General features: G+C 43.9%; 2 protein-coding genes across 13 annotated transcripts in view; one reads left to right on the top strand and one right to left on the bottom strand.

Annotated features, from left to right (window-relative positions):
- Window positions 1-9,066, bottom strand: part of FNBP1 (formin binding protein 1) — a 97,481-nt gene extending 88,415 nt beyond the window's left edge. For 8 of the 10 annotated variants that reach the window (XM_080562313.1, XM_080562317.1, XM_080562318.1 and 5 more), the window contains exon 1: window positions 8,851-9,041. In XM_080562313.1, coding sequence (XP_080418439.1) covers window positions 8,851-8,874 — 24 coding nt within the window. In that variant the 5' untranslated portion in view covers window positions 8,875-9,041. Of the gene's footprint in view, window positions 1-8,850 lie in introns of all 10 variants that reach the window. The other 2 variants (XM_080562326.1, XM_080562327.1) reach the window with 2 other exon arrangements.
- Window positions 9,067-13,952: 4,886 nt separating this feature from the next.
- Window positions 13,953-27,217, top strand: part of GPR107 (G protein-coupled receptor 107) — a gene marked incomplete at its 3' end in the record, with an annotated part of 38,228 nt that continues 24,963 nt past the window's right edge. For 2 of the 3 annotated variants that reach the window (XM_080562334.1, XM_080562336.1), the window contains exons 1-11: window positions 13,953-14,116; window positions 18,585-18,704; window positions 19,810-19,860; window positions 19,972-20,060; window positions 20,397-20,563; window positions 22,164-22,198; window positions 22,397-22,453; window positions 23,299-23,412; window positions 24,938-25,071; window positions 25,998-26,073; window positions 27,091-27,164. In XM_080562334.1, the coding sequence (XP_080418460.1) occupies window positions 14,000-14,116; window positions 18,585-18,704; window positions 19,810-19,860; window positions 19,972-20,060; window positions 20,397-20,563; window positions 22,164-22,198; window positions 22,397-22,453; window positions 23,299-23,412; window positions 24,938-25,071; window positions 25,998-26,073; window positions 27,091-27,164 (1,034 nt within the window). In that variant the 5' untranslated portion in view covers window positions 13,953-13,999. The remainder of the gene's footprint in view (window positions 14,117-18,584; window positions 18,705-19,809; window positions 19,861-19,971; window positions 20,061-20,396; window positions 20,564-22,163; window positions 22,199-22,396; window positions 22,454-23,298; window positions 23,413-24,937; window positions 25,072-25,997; window positions 26,074-27,090; window positions 27,165-27,217) is intronic. The other variant, XM_080562335.1, reaches the window with a different exon arrangement.

Here is a 27,217-nt window from a genome sequence, read left to right as displayed (position 1 = left end):
CTCTATCACAGCTCCCTCTCTTTGTCCATCGCCGGCTTTCCTTTCACTACAGCAGAATCTTACACATTCTTAATGAATGCCACTCCTATACGCTCCACATTTGAGAGATCAACAGCCCTCATGAGGGCAAGAAATATTTCCCTTCCTCATTTAACTTCTGAGAAAACACACTTTCATTCACTCACTGCTACGTGCCAATTTTTTTTCTTTTTGCAAATACAGAATAAATGACTTAAAGCAGTTTGTTAGTTTTTTGCTTTAAGAGAAAACATGATGCAGAGTGAAAAACATTGTCTATATGTATTTTAAAGCGATTTGCTAGACGGTTCCTCAGACCTTTCTGCACAGAATGAGTGCAGAAAATGAAAAAATGAGTGCAGGGTGAAAAAACAGCGTGCGTGCTTCTGGATAAAGCTCTCACTTGGGGATGCAGTCAAATATTCTCTCACAGTGAGTAAAGATGCAAAACGCAACCACAGAAGTCAGTGTGCATACATTTAAACCAGTAAGTCAACTCTACTTAAATATTACATGGAAAAAGCCACACAAAAATTGCAACGCTACGAAGCCAAACATGCAAAAGACAGCTGCTAGGTCCCTTCACTGCTTGTCTTTCCTACGTCTCATCTAATCTTCATCCTTTGCCCCACACTTCTTCCTTTCCATTACTCTTTCTCCTGATCCCATCACATTCTTGGCTTGCGACTGCTAATGTACTGCTCTGTAATTGTGTGCATGATCTTACCTCGCTCTCCCAGCCCTACCAACCCTACTGTCCTCACATGCTCCTTAGATAAGTTGTCTCCCTGTTCCTGGTTCCCAGGCCTTCTGGTTTAAACACCCTATCTCCTCCTGCTGTTCGTTTGCCCAGTTAGCCCCGGTTGTCTCAACCTCCCAGGTTGGCAATCAGAACCTCACACACTGCCAATTCTTATCGTCTCTCCTCCAGTGACCCCATTCCCACCACCCCTGGCACATCACTGCAATGCCAGGAACGGTTCCCAGGCAAACAGCTCCACGCTTCTGCGCCCAGTTCCTACACCGAGCTCTCCTCCCCCTTCCCCACCCCACTGCAGGCTCAAGCCCGTTGCTTCCTCTCTGCCCACAACATCTCCTCCCCTGCAGGTGAAGGTGGCAGAAGAACCACTGCCATTTTGCTCAGCCCCCGTATTGCTCCCTCGCTGCCCACCACCTAGAGCAAGCGAGCAGCCGACAGACCTTCGCTGTGGCTCGGCACAGCCTTGGACCCTCCTTGTGACCACACAAAGTCCTCCGAGGCCAAAGCACCTCGCTCCCACTACAACTGCCGAAGCCTTCAGCACTGCTATCTCCACTGAGTACTCACGGAGTGAAATTTTTCCAAAGACTTGCAAGCTTGCCTAATTTGGGCAGATTTTCTCAAGACCAGCAGAAGGCATATCCCTGTTCAAGAGCTATTGTTTGCCAAACTTCAAATCCTTCCTCCAGTGAACGCGAGCACTGCAGCTTTCCAAAACCAAAGAGGCATTGCATTTAGCATGTGCAAGGCACTGGTCCTGGTAACAAATGAATAACCCTGACTAATATAAATAAAAAAAACTGTGAGGTAGGCACATAGAAAATGACACTCTGAGCATGCCAAGTTGGAAACAATGTTAAGCCGCAGAACATAGAAGATCCTAGCAGAAAGTGTTAAACCACACCTTCATGAGAAGAGCCACTGGCTCAGTCTAGAACACAGGCTAAGGGAGAAAACCGTGCAATGCAGCCAATAAGCAATTTCCCAGAGTTAACAGAAGCTGAGCAAAGTCTCCAAGAATCCAGTTGGTTAAAAAAAATTCGCAATATCTCTGCAAGACAAATATTCTCCTGTCACATAGATAATACTCCTTTATCTGCATATCCACAGACCGAGTGCAATGCAAGTAAAACTTTTGAACTACAAAATGAGTAATTGGTGAGAAGAATTGTACCTGCTGTTCACAGGACAGTAAGTGTAAACTCTGCAAACTTCTCTGTCCTTCGGACACAGAGCTACCAGCAGCACCCGCCTCACCAAAAGGGTAGAATTCAAGGATTTCATTTGTTCTTTTTACATCTTTTTTAAGTACCAAGCAGAAACACTTGACAAATACTGAACAAGAGACAGCCAAGTGACACGTATTTGAGATAAGAAGCCTACGTTATTTCCCCTACAACAACAACAACCCACTATGGCTTTCTTTATGATTATGGGCCATGGGGATGCCTAGGTAGCTCACTGGGGACCGCCCTTCTAAACTAGACATGAATTCCTGGGAGACTCCAGTTCAGAAGTTTCATTCCTTTACTTGGATTTTGAAGGTGGCTGGTGGATTGCTGCTGTACTTTTGGTTGTATTTCCAATTACATCGAGTCTTCCCCACATAAAGGACAGCATTGCAATGGGACTCTTTCTCTGCAAGCTTTACAACACACACAGCTACTGCAGTAATCAGCAAGGAACCCTGAATAATCAGCGCTTCAATTCCTGCACTTTGCACTGCTCTATACTGCAGGTAATCTAGAAACCTCATCTAGACTTTTTTCCCCCGTTTTTAGATGCAAGGAGAAACATTTCACCAAGGCTATCCAGACAACAGAGGCAAAGCAATCATGTAAAAATTCCAAAGGGATCCAAATCACCCCCATCACATCTGCTTGAGAAGATGAAAACTGTCACATCCTGTACATAGATATGTGTACATAAAACACATACAAGATGGAAAAAAGTAGTGGATTTTAGAGCCAAAACTATTGCTTGCAAAGGAGAACTAAGACTTCAATATGTCAACAGACAACAGTGTTTTTCCTCTCGCCAATGTAACTAGCTCATTGTTTAAACAAAGTGTGAAAAAGAAAAGTGGAATTTCTAGGCGTGGAAGGAAGAGGAGATGTTTCATCTGAAAAACATAATCTTATGTTGAAGGGGGAAGTTATTTTAAAATATTTATATGAATGCTAAGCAAAATCAACAGAGCATTGGATTTTGGTGGCTGGATTAGATTCAATGCATAACCAATGTCAGAAGCACTATTTCAAACAGGATGAAAATGAGTTTCCAAAAATTCATTAGCAGGTTACCTTTCCAGCAATCAACAACAAAGGCACTCATGTAAAGCGCATTATTAAGTTACAGTCCAGCAGCGGCTCCTGCTCTTCATGTGGAGCATGGCTTTTGAAATTCTGCTTTAGCAGAATGTTTCACAACATGAGTAACACTAATGAGCTGCAAGGAGTCCAGAAAAACATTGTCTCATGTTTGACTGCTTTCCCACATGGTTCAAGAAAGCGGGGGATCTCGGGCAGCCACAATACAGATGGGACCATTCTGTGACTGGGAGGGAAAAAAAGAGATATTCTACAGTCTTGACTCATGCTGAAAGCTTGTAAATCCCCCGATAGTTAACGAATAGGTAGAAAATACAAGAATAGGCCAGTGACAGAATTATAGAAGTCCTTTCTTAAAGCAAAGCAGAATTGTAAATGAAATTACTCAGACACACATTCAAGACCTAGCGACCTCTTTAGAAACCAGAACGGAATCTTTCTACTCAGCGTGCCTGGAAGCACCACGGGCTGCATGCAGAAGCCCTGCAGCACAACCCGCTTCGCTTAGACTTCTGAGAGCAGCCGGAGAGTTCCCCCCAACACATCTTCTTACCCAACTACTTTTAAGATAAGGAAAAGGACTACAGTAGCATTAATTTTAAAGTACACATACTTACAGGCTGCAGGAGCCTGAAATACCATCCTGCGCTAGGCAAATGCACAGAGGTGTGTATTGCAGAATTAAGATACTCTCTAATGACTCAACATCTCTATAAACAATTTCTTACTCAGTAATCTACATATACAGACTGACCACTTAAAACAGACAGTGATCCACCATGAAATAAGAGGGAGATATTCATGTCAGACATTTTTGCTACTTCACAGTTGTCCAAATAACTATGCAGAATACTGAGCTAATGAGAAGCGTACTCTGCTTTGAAGTGCCCATCTCCAGCATTCTGTACACAGCTTTTACAAAGAGCCTTGGAATCAACAAGCCGAAGTTATAAATATGATGCATTTACTCCTGACCTCAATTTTTTGGTGGTTGTGTGGTTTTCTTTTCCTCCTCCTTTTTTTCTTCATCAGACTCTCACTATTTACTTTTAAGGTACCTTACTCTCGGTCACTCTGCCTTACATATTTTTGTAGGTCAAATTCCACCAGCCTCTTCGAAATATAAGAAAGTTTTAATGTTATCAAATGAAAACCAAATTTCTACTAAAATGCAAAGGGAAAGGGGGCAGGGGCACAGTTCTGCCTCTAGGAGTTGTCTGAATGACATCAAATAAGTTGTAACAACTCACAACCAATTTACAACAAAACTCACTTTTCATAAAAGCACTTGCCATCACAAAATTCTATCTTGCAAGCAAACCATCCAACCACCTTTGAAGGTTAGACCCGTTACCTTACATTAAGGAATCTCTAATTATGAATTCGGAGAGAGTTAACTACAAGTAGCCTTGCTTGCTAAACCACTAATCTGTGCCCTTGTCCCATCAGAGATCAGCAGCTTTTCCTTTCACAGAGATTGAGGGTTAACACCCCAAACCAAGAGCAATTGGGTGTGAGGGACCATGAGGGCACAAAGATTTTTATTTTATGCACTCAACTTTCACTGGTGCATACAGTGAAACAAGATTTGGCAAATAAAATTAATAATCCAGCGCATCAAACCCAGATCCAGCTCTGCAGATCCTCTTACAAGGGAGCATGCTGACAAGAACAGAGCCTTCATTTAAGATCACATTTGACTACAGCGCCCAGGAAACAGCACTTGGTAATGGCATCAAGGTCAAAGCCACCTAGGTTCTCCAGACAGATTCAGAATGTGACTCACCACTAAATGCAGCACCTATACATTATAAATACTATTAAAGAACAATACTACGTTCAAGAAAGTTGAAGAAATTCAAGACTACAGCTGTTTAAACACAAATTCTGCTGATTAATTAGATATGCAGGTACTGAAGGAGGAAACAATTTATCAGTTACAGGTAGGAAGCAGGCCTTAAGTTCTCAGATGTGCACCTACATTTCACTGTCTGACTACAAGGAATAATTAGCAGAACATGGTCTACATGAATCCACTTGTCTTCATTCTGTGAATTAAGAAATTACTATTACTGTAAAAAATCATTTTCTAAACCATAAAAACATTAGAGACAATTCACATTTATAAGCAGAATGAACTTTATACAACTAAAGTAACTACCCACGAGACGTATTTATTTCATACTGAAGCACACTGAACACTGCAAACAAAAGGCCCAGTCCCCAAAGTATCAGTCATGTGAGGAGTTGGCCAACAGAGCCCCTTGCGTAAAGGCAGCAAATTAAGTCCTTTGCAAATAGACTACTCACCTTCTCGCAGGTTGAAAGGACATTGACAGCTGTTAGCAGACACCCAGCCACACAAAGGTCAACGAAAACTTGGATTAAAACACATTCTCACCACTTAATCTTTTCTTTTTTTGAACTTTACATTGGGGGGGGAGGGTGGAATCAAACCCACAGTGTCTGCACCTCTGAAACACTTGGAGCAAAAAGATGAATCTTCCCACATTTAATCCCTTTGCTGGCTGCACTTGCCATGCTGTGAGACAGTGTTTGGAAACACCAGAGGTTTTTCTGGACCGCTTAACCACAAATTTACACGTAGCTCCCCCAAACTACACACTGTACCAAAACTTATCATCAAGAGAGTTCATTCCCTTCAATATACCAAGTGTGCAGCCACAGCCTTTCCCACTCAAAAGACAAGGACCAAAGGGCTGAGGTCGGTTTTAGCGCAGTTTGCTGTGTAATTCCTACCGCTTGCTTCCAGGGCTCCATCCCACAGAAGAGGCCGCTGGTGGGAAGTCGCTAAGAACACAGCAGCATTTCACTAGCTGAGGCAGAGCAGCTGGATGCGACACACGGGTAACCATGTTGTTCCTCATTACCCAAGAGAGGGGAAGGGTGAGAGACCTCGGTATGCTTTACAGCCTATCTCCCCCAAAGCCTAGTTAACCAAGTCACAAGTTGGGTCTGTATGCTGGTACACAATCTTTAATTACCACTTAATGCTAGCGTAAGTGTTTAGAAAACAGTGTAAATGTGAAAGACCAAACACGAAGCAAGTTCTATGATCTCCTACCTGCCAGCCCTAAGAGCTAGTCTTGAACCAGAGTGGAAAACAAAACGTTTTGGCCCTGTGACGACGTTGCCCTTCACCCACCACTTCCCCCTGGCTCCTGCTCTTTGGGGTACAGACAGACTTATTCTGTACTGAGAGCACGGCGCAGCCGCTGCCACCCCGCAGGGCTCCCCGCACACAGGGACCAACGTCAGTTACATGAGACCTTCAGGTTTTGCTCCATCACACCGGATTGCTTGGAGGCCCCAGCTGATCTCATTATCCCGAGTGTTTAACCTCACACTGGATGCAGACGATGCCCTGGTACCTTTAAGAGTTCTGCTGGCTTTGGGTCCCCGTATGCTCACAGGGCCAATCCTAAAATGAAGGCAAGCAGCTTTTTTCCCCCCAGGAACGCACAGAAATCCTACCAAATCCATGCACATTAACGTGCTATGTGCTCTAAAGAGCAACCTTGATTTTGCTTCTCCTTTGTTACATGAAAGGGGTAAACGACGAACACGTGCCCACTCTGGTAGGTCTGCACATCTGAGATAAAAACTGCAAGTCAGGCCTGACCAAACACCACTGATCTTCCAGCAGATTTTCAGTTTCTAAACTACAGTTGGAAACACTTCTTACCTCCTCTCAGCTTCCAGTCCATCAAATGGTTGCAGCAAACCATATCCCAGTCACACCCTAAAGCAGGCATTTGACATTTACAACACCTGTTTGAATGCCCATTCCCTGACTACCTAAAACAAATACTAAGTTTTAAGGTAAACAGAAATTTAATTTTGTTTGAAAACCACCAGGCTCAACAAAGGCCGTGGCATACACTGAATACTGGTTGGTTGTGAGGTTCCTTTCCCAGCAAAAGGGGAATATGGAGAGGGAGATCAGTGTTTTGGCCTAGATACCCAGAACACTGGAAACCGATGAGTTTTCAAAGCCCTGCACAATTTAAAACACAGCAAGTCCTGCCAACCTGGTACGTAGAATCATTTAATCTGGTTGCTCAATTCTTTTCCTCAGTAACCTGCTACACTTCTCAAAGCACATCGAAGACAAGGAAAATAACACTGATGCTACCAAAGACAGAATTTCAGCAACAAAATTTTAGGGAAAAGAAGCTGTTACAAAGACATGCCTGCATACACACCTGCAAAGATTACCATGAACAGAAAGGACTATTTATAAGCACTTCTCTGCTTGTTCACGTACAGAAACCTCTCAGTATCGCTTGCACTCTTAAGAATGCAAGAATAGCTACTAAATCCATCTTGAAAACTCAACATTTATTTTTCTGTGTCAAAATTGTTATACCAGCTCATTACTGTAATTCCATTCAAACTATTTAATCTCCCCCAAAGCATCCAAGATGCAGAAGGCAACTGCAGATTTTCCCATCAACATGCCCATGCAGCAGAGCTGCTTAAATACTGATGAATCAAAGTAGCATCATTCCAGCATTTCATCGGTACACATCGCCTCTTACTTTGGAATATACAAGCATACCACAGCCACCCCTCAGCAAGCATTTTCCCCTTAATTTATTACCTAGATCTAACTGTATCATGACCACAATGTCACGGCAAGATGAGATGCTCACTGAACAGAGCAGTAACGCATCCCAGAAGGATGGCATTCAGCATGTATAAAGGAACCATTTCTACACGGAGATGGTTTAAAAGCTTTGATGTGCTTACATCTGAACTTACACTGATTGCCAGGCACAAGGAGACGAATACAGGAGTGAAACCCTGCAGCGCCTCGCAATCCAGATGACGCCCCACGACTTATTTCTGACTCCCCACTGCAAACACCACTGCCGTGCCCCCCAAGAAGCCCACCCCACGAAGCAGGGAGCCCCCAGAGCCCGGAGGGCTGCTCGCACGCCTGCTGCCCACCGCCACGGCCCTCGCGAACAGGTTTTGCTCCCAGCTCCCCCATCACGCTGCCAAACATGGCTGCATCGCCTCCTCTTTGTGGCTGGCTCTGCCTTTCCCCTTCGCCTTCTCAAACTTCTCCTACCTGCCTCCCCTCGTTTTCTCAGAGCGGGGCCCGCTGAAGATCCCCACCGGCCTTCTACTCGCCTTTAACAGCTCCGCTTTTCCCAGCAGGGGCTCGGCATAAACCAGAGGCGTTACACTTCCCACTTTAAAGCCTCACTTCAACCAAAGAGCCTCTGAGCCCCAGCCCCAGCCGTGCCTGCTCACATCCCTCGGGGCAGCCCCTGTAGCCCCCTCAGCCCCCCACAGCCCTCTCCCCAAGAAAAGCCCCTCAGCTACAACCCCCTCCCAAGCTCCCCTCTCACCATAGCCCCCACACAAACCCCTACCTGAAATCCCCCTACCCTAACGCTACATTTTGGTGAGGGCTGCTGTCGGTTTTTTATTTATTTTTCCACACAGTCTTCACCCCACACGGCAGCCGAACGAAACCGCCGCACCCCCGGCGGGATCTCCCCACACGAGAAAAGTTTCCACGAAGGGGGGCGAGCGGGCAGGGCGAGCCCTTCACCCTAACCCCCTTCATCCCCTTACCCTAATCCCTTTCACCCCTCGCCCCCAGAGGAGCCCCGGGGGCCACCTCCCGCCCCCCCCCTTCCCCCTCAGCACGGACCGTTACGGCCCCGGCTGCCCCTCAGCACCCACGGGCTCCCCCCCCTCACTCACCCACAGCTCCGTGCCCCAGCTCATGGCTCCGCTGAGGGAAAAGGGGGGCGCCGGGGGTCTCGGCGCCCCTTCGCTAGGCTGCCTCCCTTCTCTCTCCCTCAGGCTCTCGTTGCCCTTCCTCTCGGCGGAGGCGAGGAGCGGGCAGGGCCGGGCGCTGCTCACCGCCGCTCCCGCCTCATCGCGCCGCAAAATGGCCCGGGCGGAGCGGGGCGGGGGGGGTGGATGAGGGAGGGGGGGGCGCTTGACAGCTCCGCCGCACTGCGCAGGCGCGGCCGGGTGGGTGTGTGGGGAGGGGGAGAAGCGCGCACTGCGCAGGCGCTGCGCGCTCCCGTGCCTGAGGGGAGCTGCGGGGACGCGCTGCCCCCTCAAGTGCCTCAGCCCCCTTTCCTCACCCCATCGTGCTATTTTTATTATTTGTGTTTTGAAGTAAACGCTCCTGTTAGGACGTATTGGGATGCGGGCATCCGCCCCGCCGAGTAAAGCAGCCCTTCAGGCAGGCTGCAGGGAGGTGCTGCCCAAATCCAGCCCCACGCCCCAAACCGACCCAAATCCACAAATATTAAGTCCGCCATCTGCCACCAGCGTGCTCAGCAGGCGAGCACAAAAATAATCAAATTATCTGCTTTCACATAAATGCGGGTTGTTGTAGCAATTATGCTGGCCTTGCAGAAAATGGCTCATTTCCTTGCCGGAGAAATAAGATTTATTTTGTGCTCGTCTTCCTTTGTAAGAACATTTGTTTGAGCTGTGTCACACGTAATCTGATTTTACATTTTTGCTTTTACATCTCTTGTAGCTGAAAAAGAGCCTTAGATTGCTGTTTTATATTTATTGCTGCATCTGTTCATCAAAGATTTCCACAGTGGGTACAGAAGGGAAGCACGTTTGTTCACCTGAGAAGAAAGGTATCTGCTTATAGACGGGTGGGATCCACTTGATGAAGGAGATAAAAATTGACCAGCTGCTGCAGGTTTTATCTCCTTTAGATCAATGCACCTCTCCTTTCACTAGCTGGCACTCAGATATTAACTTAGATCAGAAAGAATAAGAAAATAATAATTTAAGTGATTCCAACGTTTAGGACAACAATGAAGACAGGTTTTATGCCCATAATGGAACTGCATTTATATTTTTCCCGGTTAGTTCAAGTGGTTTGAACTTAAGAGTAGAATGCTGCTCCTCACACAGCCGTCTTTGAAGGGATGCAGAGAGCAGGCATCACTTTTATTCATCATTAAAAGTTATTACTTTTAAGAACTGACTTCATAACAACTAAGAGACACGCTCTTCAACTCATTTTACAGAGTAATTCTTCCTGCTATTGCCAACATATTTAAATATTTGTGTCTGCCATGCTGCCTAAAGCTCAACCACAGTCTTTCAAGGGCTTGTCCTTCCACAGACTCTCAGAAAAAGGATGCCAAAGCCCGCTGTCCTTCCTTAGGCTTATGTCCACCCAGAACACATCACAAAACCAGGCTCACAACTTTTGGAGAGCTTAATCTATAAATACTTGAGCAAAAAGAATGTACTGAGTCCAAACAGAGCAGCACTAGTATCATCTGAGGCAAATTTGCTGTGGAATTTCCTTTTGCACAAAGACCTGGGAGGGGAACAAGGCAAACCTGTTACACCAGCACGGGCAGGGAAACCTGTCCATGCTGAAAGAAGATAAAAAATGCTTAACTGGTTATAGAAAGATACAGGCCAGAAATGCAAGTTTTTATTTATGATGGAACATTAGAATCAACAATACCAAAATGTATGAAAATTTATTAAAATGTGTGGACAGAAGCTCAAGACAAAACCTAAATGAAATGAATTCCAGATATTTCTGGAAGGAGACTCTCCCCTGTCTTTATTATTTAGTCTGAAACTCTCCAAGACAGGGACTGACACTTACATTATTACTTTCATTTGTACAGTGCCCAAAACAGCAGGGCCTGCAGCATGATTGGTCCCTAATTGCTAATGTAATTAACAATGATGGAAGCATTACGAACCCTTTATGTTACAGCATGATGCTGGAAGGCTCAGCAGGTCCCAGGCTCATAAGTATAGTTCAAAATAACACTTAGAAAATGGATTCTCTCTCTTTATTTCTGATTTACACAATCAGAATCAGAACAGTACAGAAGCTAGTGGGGGCTTTCCTCTCACCTGCAGTGGGAATAAGACTATTCAGAGCTGTTGTCTAGATACAGGCCTATTCCTGTAAATTTTGTGTTTACCCCTCCTGTTATGATTTAGCATAGTCTCTGAACTGGATCCTAAGCAGAAGCAATTCCCTTTCTAAAACAGAACTTTATGTAAGAGACTCTAACCCTAATCAAAAGTAGCTAGATTAAATACCTTCTAAATCATTTAGCAGCCAAGCAATGTAAAACAAACCTCTAAACTGTAGTTCAATTTAAATCCCTGCTCCCTGGGTTTAATCATGCAAAGCAAGAAAAAATCATAGCTTGCAATGTATGAGCATTTCCAGCTTCCAGGATATAAGAAAGAGGAAGAGGACCCACCTTTCCCCCTTGGAGTCATCACCCCTGCAGCTGCTTCCCTTTTATTTTTTTTTATAATTCTGCCCGTATCATCCACATCTAAGACAAGTAACGTAGATGTTACTTATAACCTCTCATACACTAGGACCAAAACAGCACCCGGAAAGGAAGAGGACACACCTTTCCCTAAGGCCACCGGCATTACAGCTGTTTCCTTTCTGCTGTTGCAACATTATCCACCTCATTCAGACACACAGCAGGGGACCTTGGTTCTCTTTACATGTCCTATCAGGGCCCGGAGGGGCCTGATTAGCACCTGATTAATGCCTGATAAACCTTAATGGTCATCCTCACCTGTGGCCTCCACCTCACACCCTCCACCCATAGAGGCAGGAGCCCTATTTAAGCTTTAGCCTGAGGCATTGCCTTCTGTTTGAGCTGGGTTTTAGGGGTACTTATTTTGTGTTCAACTATAGCTGTGTGTGTGTGTTTGGCTATGGACCATATTGATGTGGACATCTGACTCCCCTGAAGTATTGATCTCAGACCTGCCTGATCACTACAAACTTATCCAGGTATTGGCAGACTGTCTGACCTTCACCATCACCTGAAATACTAACTTCTTAATTCAGCATCTGAGCTATAGGTTAACATCTCAATTCAGTTTTATCCATGCCTCATTGCTACAAACTTGCTTGATGACCTGGGCTCTCAGCTGCTCTCCATGGGCTTGCCTTGCTTGGGAACTGAGGGACTGCACCCAGCATGGTGAGGCTCCTGCCCTGTTGGCTGCATTGTTGCCCTCTGTGGTCTTGAGGGAATAGTGAGTCCTTGCTGCTCCATGATATGCCCTTACCTTCAAGAGATGCTTGGATAATGCCCTTGGTAATGTTTTAACTTTTGGCTAGCCCTGAAGCGGTCAGGTAGCTGGATTCTATCTTTGTAGGTCCCTTCCAACTGATCTATCCCATTCATTTTATGACAAGGGTATATTGACAGGGATGAAAATTTAAGTATAGAATCTTATAACATATATATTCCTTTAAAAGTGCCTAGGCGAAGAAAGTAAACATCACAAATTCCAATGTGCAGTTCACTTAGTCTGTTAGTTGCAACTTAGTCACTAAAATATTCCAATAGCTGGTAGAGAGTTACAAGGAAAACAAATCAGTCTTCAGATCACTTCCAGTCTGTGGCATAAAAATCCCTGCTTGTCATTAGGAAGCACCTTCAGACTAGAAGAGGCTCATCAGCTGAACCAGTCTCCAGAATTAGAGGGGGAAGCCTCATGCTGTTTGGCTACTGAAGAAGTCGGTGTGGCTGACACTTGGCAGAGCGAGGCATAAAGTCTCTGCTGCAACAGTGCTTACAAGCAACCATTTCTCATGAGCCTGTTGTCTCTGGGTTTCCCAGGGTGGTCTGCGCACAGAAATTATGATTACGCTATTAAAATATTCCGAGAAAATATCTGGACCAGAACCATCTTTTCAAAATAAATTCTCTGACCGTGGTCACGTAGGCTTCCTACAAGGCCGTGCGCTCCAAGGCCTGGTGCTGAAAGGACATCTAGCGGCACGCCCCGGTTACTACCCACAGAAAAAATCCTTGAAAAACACAGGGGGTGTGCGGTTTTCATGCTTCCAGGTGTTTTCTGGTATCGGTCCAGGTTTCCTTGGCTGATGTCGAGGTTTCTGTGTTTATTTTATTACCTAAGAGTATCCAAGAAAATAGGGGAAACGAAACTGTAAGAAATAACCTGTACAGTAAGACCTGAATCACGTCTGACCGAGGATGTGACATACTACGTACGCAACGTAGCTGTTGTAAAGGTCGGGATTTTTCTCTACCTATTCACCCTCACTTCGCTACTCACCTGTGCCAGCCCAGTTGTTTACCTGGCTCTGGATGAAGGGTGCTGTGCAGCTCTTGCCTCATACATTAAAAGGGAAAATGAAAACATTCGAGTTATGAGGTAGCAGAACATTGAAAAGTTACGTTTATTTACATTGATGGCTTCCATAATGTAGATATATTGCGTAGCCTTTCAAAAAGGGTTTTAGCAGTGGGTTAGCCACTTAAATCACCCCTATTTATGTTGTGTTACTCTGAGCAAGAGATATTTACGTTGTGTTACGCTGCTTGTGCTGCTCTGAGCAAGGGAGGGCGCTGAAGCCAGGCCCCGCCTGCGTGAAATTTTATTTTCAAGCGGAACTATGGTTCTGAACAGCTTTCAAATAGTTCAGAAGCTTCAAAGCCATCCCTGTATGAAAGCTGAAAGCCTTTTGCTTTACTTTATGGTCGTTTCGTCGAGATATCCAGTCAGCACTCTAACGCGTCTTTTTTATGAACCCGTTTCCTCAGCCGTTCGCGCTGCGTGCCGCTCACACCACCCCGCAGGGCCCCCGGCGAGGAGCCGAACCCGGGCGGGGCACCTCTGAGGGGCGAAATGCGGGAGGGGGAGCGGCCGGGCCGAGGGGCCGGGGCCGGGCCCTGACAGACGGGGGGGGGGGCGTGGCCATCGCGCCCAGGGGGCGTGGCCGTGGTGGCGGGGGCGTGGCTTTGGCGGGGAGTGGGCGTGTCTGCCGGTGCCTCGCGCCCCGCCCGCTGACCCCGGAAGCGGCGCGGAGGAGGATGCTGACGCTGGCCTGAAGATGGCGGCCCGCGGCGCCGTGCCTGCGCCGGGCTGGGCCGCGCTCGGGCTGGGGCTGGCGCTGGCGCTGCTGTGCGCGGGCCCGGCGGCTGCCCGCGTCCATCACCTCACCCTCAGGGTAAGGCCCGGGCCGCCTGAGGGGAGCGGGATGGGGCTGGGGGCTGGGACGGAGCCCCCGGGCCTGGTCCCGGTGCCGGCCCAGGCCCCGCCTCGTCCCCTGAGGGCCGGTGCTGCCCCTCGTGCCGCCGGGAGCCGGGGGCTGTGGTGGGGCTGAGGGGGCTCCGCGTGTCCGGGGGCTTCGCGCCGCGGGGCTCGGGGTTGTTCAGTCCCAGTTCTGCACAGCAAGGCTAACGATATCGCGTTTCGCCAATAAAAACACCCAAAGGAGTCAATAAAGTGCTGAAGGAGCGGGATCTGCACTGCCGGAGCAGTGTAGGGAGAGTGCCAAGGCCTTGCGGGAGTTCCCCTTCAGCCGTTGGGACGTGGGGATGCGTTCCTCACTCCTCCGTAGGGGGTTTTCCAGTCCGTACGGCTGTGTGATGTGCCACTGAGTGAACAGTGTTCTGCCCCAGGAAAAGCTAACCTTTCTCAGAAACAAATTAGGGAACTTTTGCTGGTTACTTTATTGTTTCGAAAAAATTTTGACCAACGCTTGAGTGCTGGAAGTTTCTCCCGGGGCAATACTTTTTTCCCTTATGTAGTAAACTTTTGGGCTGGCTTCAAGCAAATGTGTTCAGCAGCAAACACCGCAGTTCCCGGATCCTGTTGGGGCATTTCTGAACTGCCGAACTGTTTGCTCCCTTCTTATGATCAAAGCGGCGCATAGCTCCAGTTTTGTAGGTATTCTGCATGAGTTGCGTTGCTGAGCTGCCAAGCACCGAGGGAAGCAGACGCCCTTTCGTGCCTTCACACACCTGTATAAACAGGAGCTTTATTGTTAGAGTGCAGCCTCTTCGTCTGCGGCTTTACAGCGTTTATGTAAACACCAGCTTCCAACAACACTACCCCTTCACAATGAAACCTATCTTCTGGTGTTGCTGCCGTTGGCTCCTTGCTGGTGGCAGTGTGTGCTTTGATGCTGTGCCAAGCTGAAGGCCGTGGCTCTAAGCGAGTGCTGGATACTAGGCCTCCGCAAACCAGCTGTTGTTTCTTACGTTGGAAAAGCCTCCTTCTGTCTTCGTAATTAACGTCCGGAAGTGCAACTTCTTCTGATGTCAGAAAAACGAGTCGCAATCAGCGCGTCTTGCTGCTATAAAAAGAACTTTTTATAGAAACATACAAATTCAAATATTTTTTCTGAGGTAGAAAATGGATTTGTTTGACCGTTGCTGTTAGAATAACCTCATCAAATGAAGACTCTTCCTTGCTAGCACTTATCACCTTCTTTAAAACAACGTGGTATCCTAAAAAAACAAACAAACAAAGAAACGCTTTGAAAAGTTCAAGCATAAGAAAACCGATGGAAACCATTTTCAGAGGTTTCCAAAAGTGGGTGGTAATTAGCATGTTTCTGTTTACCAAAAACATGGTAAGCGGGACATGTGCTGTGGGTTTGGGGTTTTTTGGTCTTAACATTTGAATACCATAATACCAACTGCTTCAGAGAATGAGGAAGTTTGTCTAGATGAGACCTTTGTCAGGTACACAGTTACGTTTAATGCTGACGAGTAGCTGAAATTAGAGGTTTCCAGTGATTTCTCAAGAGGAACCATCCAACTGACGATGCTGTGTAGCAGTTTGTGGTGTTACTTTATTAAAGTGAGATTGCTTTGTAATTTACTGGCTTCCAAAAGGGAAGTAGAACCCCTCCTGTTTTATGACACTTTTAGGATTGTGATGTCATGTTAATTTTTTATTTGGAAGATGTTAGTTTTCAGTGGTTGTTTCTGTCCGTAAATCCCTCTGGCCTTTTTTATGTTGGTAAGTCTGGGATTTCAGTTGCACAAGTTGAAAAGACCTTTCAAAGCGATTCATACTGATAGCATCATCCCAATTAGATTTGCGGTAAAATGTTAAAGAAAATTTCTTTACCCATTCTGTAGGATCTTGGATGCCACTTCCCTTCAGTTGTACTCAAATGGTGCAGGATTGATTTTTATCCTAGAGGAGTGCGAGAAGCAGGGAACATTTTTATGGAAAGCAGCCAACAACTTAATCTGTTGGTACAACTGTAACCTGTTAGTAATAAGGCCCAGATCATCCCCTCTTGAAGGGGCATGTTTAAATGTTGAAGGCATCCTATATAAATTTAAATCACGTGCGTGCTAACAGCTCTGATGCTTAAGTATTCATTTGCCCTGGTTCACACCTTTGTTCTAAACACACAATCAAATATTTCTGAAGTTGAGCGGGTATAAGTAAAAGCCAGATATTTCCAACCCGTTAAACCTGTCGTGAGAGGTGAGACAACTGTTAGTTAGCCAGCGTCTTTAGGCTGTTGATACACGGAGCAATAGATGCTCTTGGGGAGCGTGCTGTTGCTTGTCAGGATCGTGTAAAGCTGAAGGATTTGTGAACTAAATCCGTAAACTCTAAGCACCCAAAGCTGATATAAAACCAGGGAGGAAAGTGTGTGTTATGTACTGTTTGTTCATGGGAAGCACATTGGGGAGCCAATGAAGCAAATGATTAAAGTGAACTGAAATTGCATAGTGTTTGCAGGAGTTCTGAATGACGTCCGTGTCTCCGTTTGTATTTACAACATACGAAGCGCCTTGCGGCTGGATGACGCTTTATTTCTCTCATTGCCGCCTACATGATTCTGTCCAGAAGCGGTTAATACCACACCAGGTGTATATATCTAAAAAGCTGGTATTAATCCTCTATTCTGACTGAGAAATTACACGGAAAGCATTGTTAAATGACCCAGGTGGACTCTTGTTTCAAGCATGTAAGTGCCTAGAATGCAAAGATGGCACTGCTTTAATATTCGGTTAAACAAAGCATCTGCTGTAAGCTGTGTCACTAACTTTTTTTTTCCCTCTTCTGAGCATTAAGGGAACCATCTGGTTATTTGTCAGGTTAGCTTGATTCCATTAGGGTGATCTCTTAGTACAGCTGGATTACAGGTTAGCTGTGCCAGGCTTTGTGTCCTGCTCTTACAGTGACATTTGTGTAAGGAATGTTTTATGCAGATATCAGAACTAACACTGGTGATCAAGGGAAAGAGACAACTTAATTTCACTTGTGCAATTTGCAGCTCAGTCTTCCACTGCCTTGTCCAGAAGAGTCTGATTGCCTTTAGCAGTTGACTTCTCTGCTTCAAGTATTCTGAAATCTGATTTTCTTTTTCTAGAGGTAGCAGGAGGAGGAAATAACTTATTTTTAGTGATCACTTGTAAAAGTGCTTTAAACTAGGTTTTAAATTTGCTTTTTAATTTTTGTTGCTCTGTTCTTATTTTTCTTCCAGTTTATGATCCCGTAGGACTGAGGGTCCAGTTATGTATCGGGCTGGATGGGGCTTTGAGCAACCTGATCTGGTGGAGGTGTCCCTGCCCATGGTAGGGGGTTGGAATTGGATGATCTTTAAGGTCCCTTCCAACCCAACCCATTCTGTGATTCTATACCTACTTATTGATTTCTGAATGCAAAGTACCAGGAAGGTGACCTTGCCTTGTCTGATGTGGCAGCTGCGTGTGATTTTTACTGCTTCTCAGGTTAGGTGCTTCATGATCTCCGAAAAAAAAAAAAAAAAGAAAAAAGAAAAAGCCAAGTGTACTTGAACTTTTATCAGCTGAGCAAGGCATGAGCAGGTATGAATTTCTAGTTTCCTTCCCAGTCTGAGAGGAGGCAAATTATTCTGCAAGTAAGTCTGTGGGCAGAGGAGGGGATTAGAGATTGGGACTTCTGTTAGAAAAACTAACCCTAGGAGTTCTGTTGGACCCCACCTATCTATATTCAGTGCTTACCCTACTTGTAAGACTCAAGGCCTCGAGTTTTACCAGGACCTTACTAAAAATCAGTTGGAAGAACGAGGCTACATATGAAATTTTCTCATCTGCGCCGTGCAGATAGCTTTCCAGTGTGTTAGGTGTTTGACTGCCAAGTGGTGACCCTGCCTAACACAGAAGATCTGATAGGACGATAACGTGGTGTGATACTTGCTAAACACATGGCCCAAACCCAGCTCTCAGTTAGGTAAGAGTGTTACAGTCAACTAATTCCTCTTCAGTCTGTTGCAACGACAGTGGCTAGGGTTCAAACAAGAGTTTTCTTCATTCATCTCCAGTCTTTTCTTTTTTGGTAGCAATATTTTGTTTAATCGGTGATGCCAGCAATTTAATTTCCTCCAGACTTTTTTCCTGCAACGTTCGCAGGAGTAGAGTCAAATAATTAGCAATGACACATTTGTTTAAAGTTCAAGTCTAAGTTGTTGGAAGAGTTGGTTGGTTGTATCTGAAGGTATCCTGAAGAGATTTGCTCTTGGTGTGATCAGACAGATGTTTTGCATGAATATTTAAGTGTCAATCTCGGTCACCCTACTTCCTCTGTAATTGCTCGGGCAGGTGGCTGCGTGTTGTGGTTTAACCCAGCCAAAACCAGGACCTGTTTATGGGGTTTGTAAACTTATCTTTTCTTTCTTGTAGGATGATGTGAGGCAGAAAGTGCACCTGAATACCTTTGGCTTCTTCAAGGATGGTTTCATGAAAGTCAATGTCAGCAACCTTTCGTTGAAGCCACCCATGAGTGCTGATAAGGGCTCAGAGGTAAGTCACTTTGAGTCCAATCACTGCGTTAAGGTTTGTGTCAAGTTGCCCCTGCACTGGATGTTTGAACTTGTGTGAAGTGTCAGACTGTAACTGGTGGTGCTCTTTGCTTTGCTCCCCATTGCGAGCAACCTGTGAGGATACATACATTATGGACTTAGCCTCAAGTGCTATCCATTCTGCTTTAAGGTCAAATTTTAACTCATCATCTCCTCTGCTGAACCTGTGTGTGTCCATGTATGTATTTTATGTACAGAATAGCTCAGTAGGAAGGGACCTACAAAGACCACGAGGTCCAACTGCCTGACCATTTCAGGGCAAATCAAAAGTTAAAGCATATTGTTAAGGGCATTATCCAAACGCCCTTTGAGCATTGACAGGCATGGGGCATCAACCACCTCTCTAGGAAGCCTGTTCTAGTGTTTGACCATCCTCATGGCAAAGGAAGTTTTTCTGATGTCCAGTCTGAACATCCCACAGTGCAGCTTTGTGCCATTCCCGTACATCCTAAAGTACATACTGTGTGTATGTATCGATTCTCTATTGAACAGGGGTTTCCTAAACAGTCCTCTGAAGTGAGACTTTTCATATTGTTGTCCTGTTACATTCGAATACGCCTCGTAATCATATTGTCAGTAGATCCTCAGTACAGTGACCATATCCAGGTTTTTAGAGAACTTTCACAGTACATGGTACATAGTACATTATATTAGTGATTTCAGTAGAGATATTGAAATACCTGGGTAGAAAACAGATGTGTTCTGACTTTACTGCATACTTCTACTTTATTACGAAAAGTATTAAATCTTTTCCTCAGCAAAAGTATCTGGAAAAGTACTGTAACAAGTTGAAAGGGATCAGTGCCAGAAGGCACTCTCCTTGGAGTTCGAGTCAGTATATATTGAATTCTTAGTAGGTATGGATGAAGCAGCAAGTCTATTATATTTGAATGATTTTCTGTCTAAATAGGTAATGCGAAAAATTCTGCCTTAAACATAGCTTAATTTGAGAGCAGTATTTTTGACTCATTCCATGGTGGCTTGGCTTCCCATCCTGGGGGGCTGAGCTGTTGTAATTTGACAGATTCTTCTTAATTGTCTCATAGGTGGGGTTCAGTTTGGATCGAACAAGGAACGATGGGTTCTCCACTTACCTGGTAAGAGATGTGGATGCTGGCCTAAAAATAGTAGCCTGTACATGGGGGAGAACATACCCAGTTCTTATAAACAGGAGGATGCTTCAAAAATGTTTTTGCTTTCCTTTCCAGGATGAAGAATTGGATTACTGTATTCTGAGAAAGAAACCAGAGCAAGATGTGTCTATTGTAATCTTACTTCTGGACTTCACAAATGAAGTGTGAGTAAATAGTGTACTTTGCATTCTTAGGTTACTTTGATAGTTGAAGCCAATGTAACATTTGATACTTCTTGAAGGGCTTGGAAAGCTGCAGTGCGTGTAGCTGTATTCTCAGTGGGTTACGTGAAAATTGGGAGTGAAAGAAATTTTGAGGTATAAAGTGGTTCAAGAATTCTTTTTGTATGTTGAAGGGGTGAGGGGATGTGATTTGTTTTTTTGGTGTAGGTTTTTCTTGTATTTTAATAAGGTGATTGTCTTTTACTGGTCATGTGTAGACTATGAAAGCCTCTTTAAGAATGTTGATTGGCTTTTCTTTTGTATAAAAATTTTATTTAGCGTGAAAGTACGGTTCTCTGCAGAAGCTTCTTCTCTGTTACCTAAAATTTCATTCGTGTCTGAGGAAAATGCTACTGCCACGATTACCAAGCCAACAAAAACGTCAGAACAAAATGCTGTTTCCGGTAAAAGTCTGGAGGAGACTGAACAAAATACAGACAGCAAAGGTAAGTCTGCTCAACCTGACCTATGTGTGCTGTCACTGCTAGTTTCTGGTTGATGTGCATCCAGCAGTGTGTTGTGGTCACATTCCAGGATCCCCTTGTGCTAGAATTTGACAGTATCTGATTGTCTTTTATCTGGCAAAAAGAAGCCTAAAGGGGAATTTGATAGCCACCTACTTCAAACTGAGGGGGGGTTAGAAGGTATTTTCAGTAGTGGCACACAATGTATTGGCACATAGTGCAACTTGTGGCTGTTGCTCCCATTATCAAGTCTTGGGTGACTCTGAATGTTGGGGTAGGCCAATACCCACTTTCCTAGGTGGGTATTACAGTATTGCAGCAGATTATAAATGTCATTTGTAGAACCGCTGTATTTAAAGATTTTAAACACTTGTGTCCAGTGTGGTCCATTACTGACAGTAGGGCTGCTTTGATTCAAAAGCTGGATTAGAAACGTCCAAATGTCCTTTCCAGACCTTATTTTTATGAGATGATGACCTTCCTTATCTGAGAGGTTAAAATTTAGTCTGTCACTTAGGAGTTACGGGGATGCAAAGGCAGCTATACCGGTAATCTTTCTTGCAGGGATACGTCTTTGTCTGGCTTCCAGACCATATGAAACAACTTGACAATCTCTGCCCTTACGGAATTAGCTCTAAACAGTTCATGTTATCTCTTCCCGGAAGAGTTCCTAAATGCAGCAGTCTGATCTGAAGTAGTTGGAGTCTGTCTTGTTGTGTCGTGTTCACGATCTTTGATATAGGTGAAAATGGAGTATGCTGTCTTTATTTTGCACAGCTGTTTTAATAAGTCAAGAGCTAAAGCTGGATGGCACTGAAGATAATTTGTCTGACAGCTCTAGCTTTGCTTTTCTTGCAGTAGTGTTGTGTGAACATTGACAGTGTGCTGACACATGGAAGCCAAAAGCAAAGCTTAAGTCTTAAACTTTTACTTTCTGGTAGGATGGAAGGACTGTATGTCTGGAAAGCTTCATAGAGGGTCTGTTGAAGTGAGTGGAGTGAAACAGTGAACTTCACATGCTGCTCTGTGGAAGTCTCCTGCCAGTTTAAATTTCTCCAGTTCAGAACAGATCTTTACTTGGCAGGTCGCTTTTTTTTTAAATTGTGACCTTGCCTAGTAAGGAGCTGAGAATCTTTTCCTTCCCCCAAACAAGTTAGGTTTTTTCTACGTTTGTCAGGCCTAATGTGTACATTGAGGCTAATCAGTGGTAACATTAAAGTCATGTAGTTGTAGAGTGTATGAAACAAAGCTGTAGCCTGAATCCAGTATATGCTGTCTGCCTCCTGCATCCCTGTAGCTGGAGGGGGTGGAAAGTTTGGGCAGGGTTTTGGGGAAGGTGTAGGAGTAGGGAAGCCTGCCTTAACATTTAAGGATGCATCCAGAATGAATGGTAGTGGAGGGAAGAGTCCTGGGAAAGTAAGGAGGGGTTGGGGAAGAATCTCTGATGATCATCGTGGAAACTGCCACGCAGGTGAGTGTAGGAATATTTGAGTAAGGTATTGGCAATGTGTAAAAGGTGGTAGTTTATGAGGCTGTCTAAATGCAAACACTCTAAACGTACCATTAATACTTTTATCTCTAGATAAGAAGTCTGAACGAAGTACAACAACCTCTCAGGTAAGAATCTGCTGTTCTCATTCAGAAAAAAAATAGCAAAACATTACAATATAAGTATGGCCAGAAAGTTGAAAGGAGTATTCTGTTGCTCTCAGCTTCCACTGTAAATGTACAGGAGGCAGTTCTGATTGTCTGGATGACGTAACCAGATGTAGTAGGTACCTGCCTAGAAATTTGTGTCTATTTTCCTTTTCCCAGAGCATAATAGAACAAGAGCATCGTGTTCGCAACGACGGAGGAACTTTCTCGTTTCAGGTAGGGCTTCTGCCATTGTCTAGTCTTAATGTGTACAGACGGTTCCTTTGACGTACTACTTTGTGAAAAGTCTGCTGCTCCTTATTGTAGTGCCTGTTCCCTTGGTACAGAGCCTCTTCAGTAGCTTTGTAAGTTTGAGATGGACTCTTCTTGAAATAAATGCCAGAAAGCTCATCATTCATAAAGTGTGGGGACTGATTTTAAACTCTTTGCAGTTCAACTAAATACGATAGTCAGTGAGCCTTGGCATATCCAAGTATTTGGTCTGTTAAAGCCTTAGCATTTACTGGGATTTGGCTAGTGCATGCAGATTTCTAACAACAAATAGCTGTGACCTGTCTGATGATTCACTTAAGGGACAGCTGCTCTGCATGAAACCAGATTAATGCTTTGTTTCGGTACACTGATTCATTTGTCGTTGTTGGTTACTATAAAACAAGTGTATTTTAGATCGTAATGTGAAACAGAGCAAATTTGCATAGCTGTGAAAATTTGTGTGGTTGTGGTGGGAGCAGAACAGCTTCTTATGCATTAGGGCAAGCATGATCAAAATTCTGTGCTTCACCATGTTAAATAGAGGATACTTCCTGTTATTTTTTGTGTTGAACTGACTTAAACACTGATGTCCAAATGTCCTGGGTTTCCAGAGTGCACAGCAATAGTGATTCTGTATCTGGAATACTGTTGAAACGTGCAGATACGCAGGTATCCTCAGAACAGTATGTTGGCAGAAAAGAACCAACTGAACCAAAATGACTTTTCTGGCCCCAGTAGAGATGGCTTCTTAACAATGCAACCCTGTTGTGAATGAGAACAATGCTGACTTTCCTATTCTTTGTTTTCAGTTTTTTTTTAACATCAGCTCTGATAACCAAGAAGGTCTCTACAGCCTGTATTTCCATAAATGCGTTGGTGAAAAGGGGCAGCCTAACAATAATCAGCAGCTATTTAGTCTTGATGTGAGTATAGCTTCTAAAGTATAATTAACTCATTCACTTAGAATTGAAAGCTGTGTGTTTTAGTCTAGCTTGTATACCAAGCACATGCGGTATGTGAGTGTGTGTCTGGGATGGGAAGTGATTCAGAGCTGTGCGTTTAATCTCTGTAGTGGCGTTTCTGAAGGCAGCAACTACAGTAAGAAGAATTAAAATACTACTTTTAGAGAAATGTTTGGAAATCCGAAGACTGCATGTGGGATTGGTTCAGTGTACACAGTTGTGACTAGATGCTGTAATGAGATGAGAGCTAAAACAGCTGTTCATGTTTTGCTACTCTCAAAAATCACATTTTTTTTTCTCTAAACAGTTACAGATATTAAGGCTGTTGATGCAATCTGAATTGTTGGTATTTGTGAATTCATTGTTTTTCGCTTTTAATGGCCTAAATCAGGATGCATTTTTACAGTGTTAGGTGAACACCCTTAAGGGTAACATTTCATAGCACATATTCTATCTCTTTTATCATTCAAGGGTTCAATTCTATGTGGTCTTGAGCCAGAGATTATTAGAACAGTGTGGGCTTTCCATTTTTTCCCTTTCTTGTGCTTATACTGCCTTCCATGCTGCTGTAATGAATTTAATATAACCTATTTTGTAATGAATCCTCTCATTGACTAAGGTAACTCTCGGGTCAGGCCCCTGAACTGCTCGTTAACGTGGCTGTGCTAATGCTACAGCAAGGGAATGTGTAGGTGATAGACCTTAGTAGCCCTAATTTCACTTGGACTAAGCTGCTTTAAATCTCCTTCTAATGTTGTATGTTTAGAAGGCCAAGTCTTTTAATTGCAATTTGTTGCTTTGAGCCCCTGAAGAAGTTGGAAAGAGAAGAAAACCTGGATAACTAGCCTACATAGTTGTATCCAGAGATGCACAATATTTTCAGTGCTGCAAATTAGTCTTGGTACATTATTTTAAGGAAGTCCTAGCACACATAAGCAAGCCTTTTTGGGATGTAAATAAGATGTTAAAGCTGCTGTTTTTTCAGTCACAAGGTAATAGCCTTGCAGCAGAGTACTTCTTTTCTCTTGACACGTGAAGAAATCCACTGTAGTAAACCTAAGAGTTCTTGCAGCTAGGTGTGACTCTCTGCTCACCTGAAATCAGGACTGTGCTAAAACCCTGCTTGTTCACACAAGGTTGTGTAGATACTGTTACTGAATCAAATGTGAAATTTGGTGTATAGAGCAACTGTTCTGTGGGAAAATTTCTTTCTTTCTGAATTATGTTGCATAACTGAAGCACCAGAAGGGAATGCCTGACCTTTTCTGCTTTTCAGGGAAATTACAGGTGCAATTTGAAAAATACTGAAAAATATCTTGAGATGCTTGAGGATAAAGAGCTGATTATATTTTTTTTGTTTCATAAATTACTACTTCAGAAAGGCTAATTTTAGACGAGTGTATCTGTTTGAGTTAACAATTAAAGTTCACAGTGCTTTAGCCAAATCTGTTTTCAATTGTACGCATAACACACCTTTAATATTCAGATAGAAATTACGGAAAAGAATCCTGAAAGCTACCTCTCAGCGGGTGAGATTCCACTGCCAAAACTTTACATTTCCATGGCACTCTTCTTTTTCCTGTCTGGGACTGTGTGGATCCACGTACTTCGTAAACGCAGGTAGGCAAACTGATGCTGCATCAGTGACAAGTACGGACCTACCTTGTTTAATTTTCTTCCTCCTCTTATTATACCCAATTCAGATTTAATCACTTAAAATTCTGAATCTTGCTCAATGCTTTGTACCTAATACTGCTTCTAGATGCAACAGTTAATCAGTGTTGTTGTAGGAGACCATTGTTCAAAAGTTATCAAGTCTTATGTTAGGAGGTTATGCGTGGAGTATGCGTATTTTAATATATTGTGGCAAAACTTACACAGGAAATTCCTGTAGTGGACAACAGAGAATACTATTTGAAAGTAACATTACATAACAAGAAATCTTTAATAATCGTTTTCTTATGGGGAATGGCAGAGGGGAGCCATAAACACTTCGATTATAGACAAAGTGGTAGGAATTCCTCGCCATGGGCTGTGCTTCTTACTCGTTAAAACATAACATCAGAAGCTAGGAGCAGCTTGGACCCTCGGACTTGATTTGAAGTTCGGTAGGTGATGTGATGATTTGGTAGTCTGAAGTTCAATAGGTGATCTGATGATCTGGTAGTCTGAAGTTCACTTGGTGATCTGATTATTTGGTGATCTGAAGTTCATTTGGTGGTGTGGTTTAGTGACTTTGAGGGGTGGGGTGGCAGTTGTGATACCATTGGAATCGTATTCAGTAATTTTCTAACATACATCTGGTACGTATAGATCATAACTATGAACTACCGTTTTTAACTAATTAAAAAGTAATAGTAGAACATGTAGTTAAAATGTTATTCAGGATGCTGCAGAAGTTCCGACTGCAGCATTAAAAAGAGTCCCTCTACGCTAACAGTCAGCTCCTCCTGGGAGTTACTTTGACACTTAGGATAAAGAAAATATCCTTGCAGAAACAGATTTTTTACTGCTGGCCTTTAACTGACAGTTCTTTTTCTTCACAGAAATGATGTCTTTAAGATTCACTGGCTAATGGCAGCCCTCCCTTTCACAAAATCTCTGTCCTTGGTCTTCCATGCAGTATGTATAACTTATTCGCTAAGCTGTTCAGCTGGGAATTAGAAATGTGGAATTCAGGGCATGATGTTAGAGGAATTTGCATCAAGGGGGGTGGGAAAGAGAAGGGAAGGGGGAGAGAAATGTCTTTCGTATTGGAGTGTTGATACTGAACCACAGCTGTGTGGTGGAAGCGATTCAATTTTCATCAGCACATTGTGACTTCAAATACAATTGAGATCGTGGCCTGAAAAGGGGAAGCAGCAAGCATACATGGGAGGCTTGAATGAGTTCCATGAATTCTAATGCTTCAGCCATCTGAGGCTGGCTTGGAAGCTCGAGTAATGGTACAGCTCCAGCTACATGTCTTAACAGTAAATGTTAATGAATGGTTGGCCTTGATTGATGTCTGTAAAATTGAGGGCTGCTTCTTCAGCTGACGTAGTATGGCATACCACGACAGACCTAACACTACAAGCTTTAACACATTCAGTACATAATGTCTCTGTTGAATTGCATTGACTTTGCCTTTCCGCTGAAAGATATCATTAACAAAGATAATGACAAACATTTAATCTTCCAATATTAGTGCCAGTCATGATCTCCGCCATCAAGGTCATACAAGGATAATACCTACAAAAATTTTGGAGTCTACTGGTTTGAATCTTGTTTCCAAATGAAAGTAAAACTAGGGAGCCTCTAGTTCCCTAATGCAACTGAACTTGAGCAATGAATTAATAAGCTATATATGCAATTGTTTAACTGTAATTAAGTGTAGAGGCTATGTAGGAAGGATGTAGATTGTATAAAATGATTCACTAATGCTTAGGAAATATAGCAAATGGAGATGACCTGATTGGTAATAAACAAAACTAGAATGTGTTGGGAGGAAGCATCCTCTAAACTGTGGAAGGGATGAGTTTGTACATGCTGATGGAGAATGAAACTTGAAATGGCTGCGAGAGCAGACCTATTTTATAGCCATGGGTGGGGTGCTGATGAGAGGATTATAAAGCAACATACTGTATTTTCTGCTTCCAGATCGACTATCACTACATTTCTTCTCAGGGATTTCCTATTGAAGGCTGGGCTGTTGTCTATTACATCACTCACCTGTAAGTATATCAGAAGATTGATTTGGTAGATTCAAACAATGAAACTGAATTTG

Source organism: Anser brachyrhynchus (genome assembly GCF_964034855.1).
Source record: "Anser brachyrhynchus genome assembly, chromosome: 19".
NCBI classification, from domain to species: domain Eukaryota; kingdom Metazoa; phylum Chordata; class Aves; order Anseriformes; family Anatidae; genus Anser; species Anser brachyrhynchus.
Note: the sequence above shows the minus strand (reverse complement) of the source record. Positions and strands in the feature narration are given on the sequence as shown.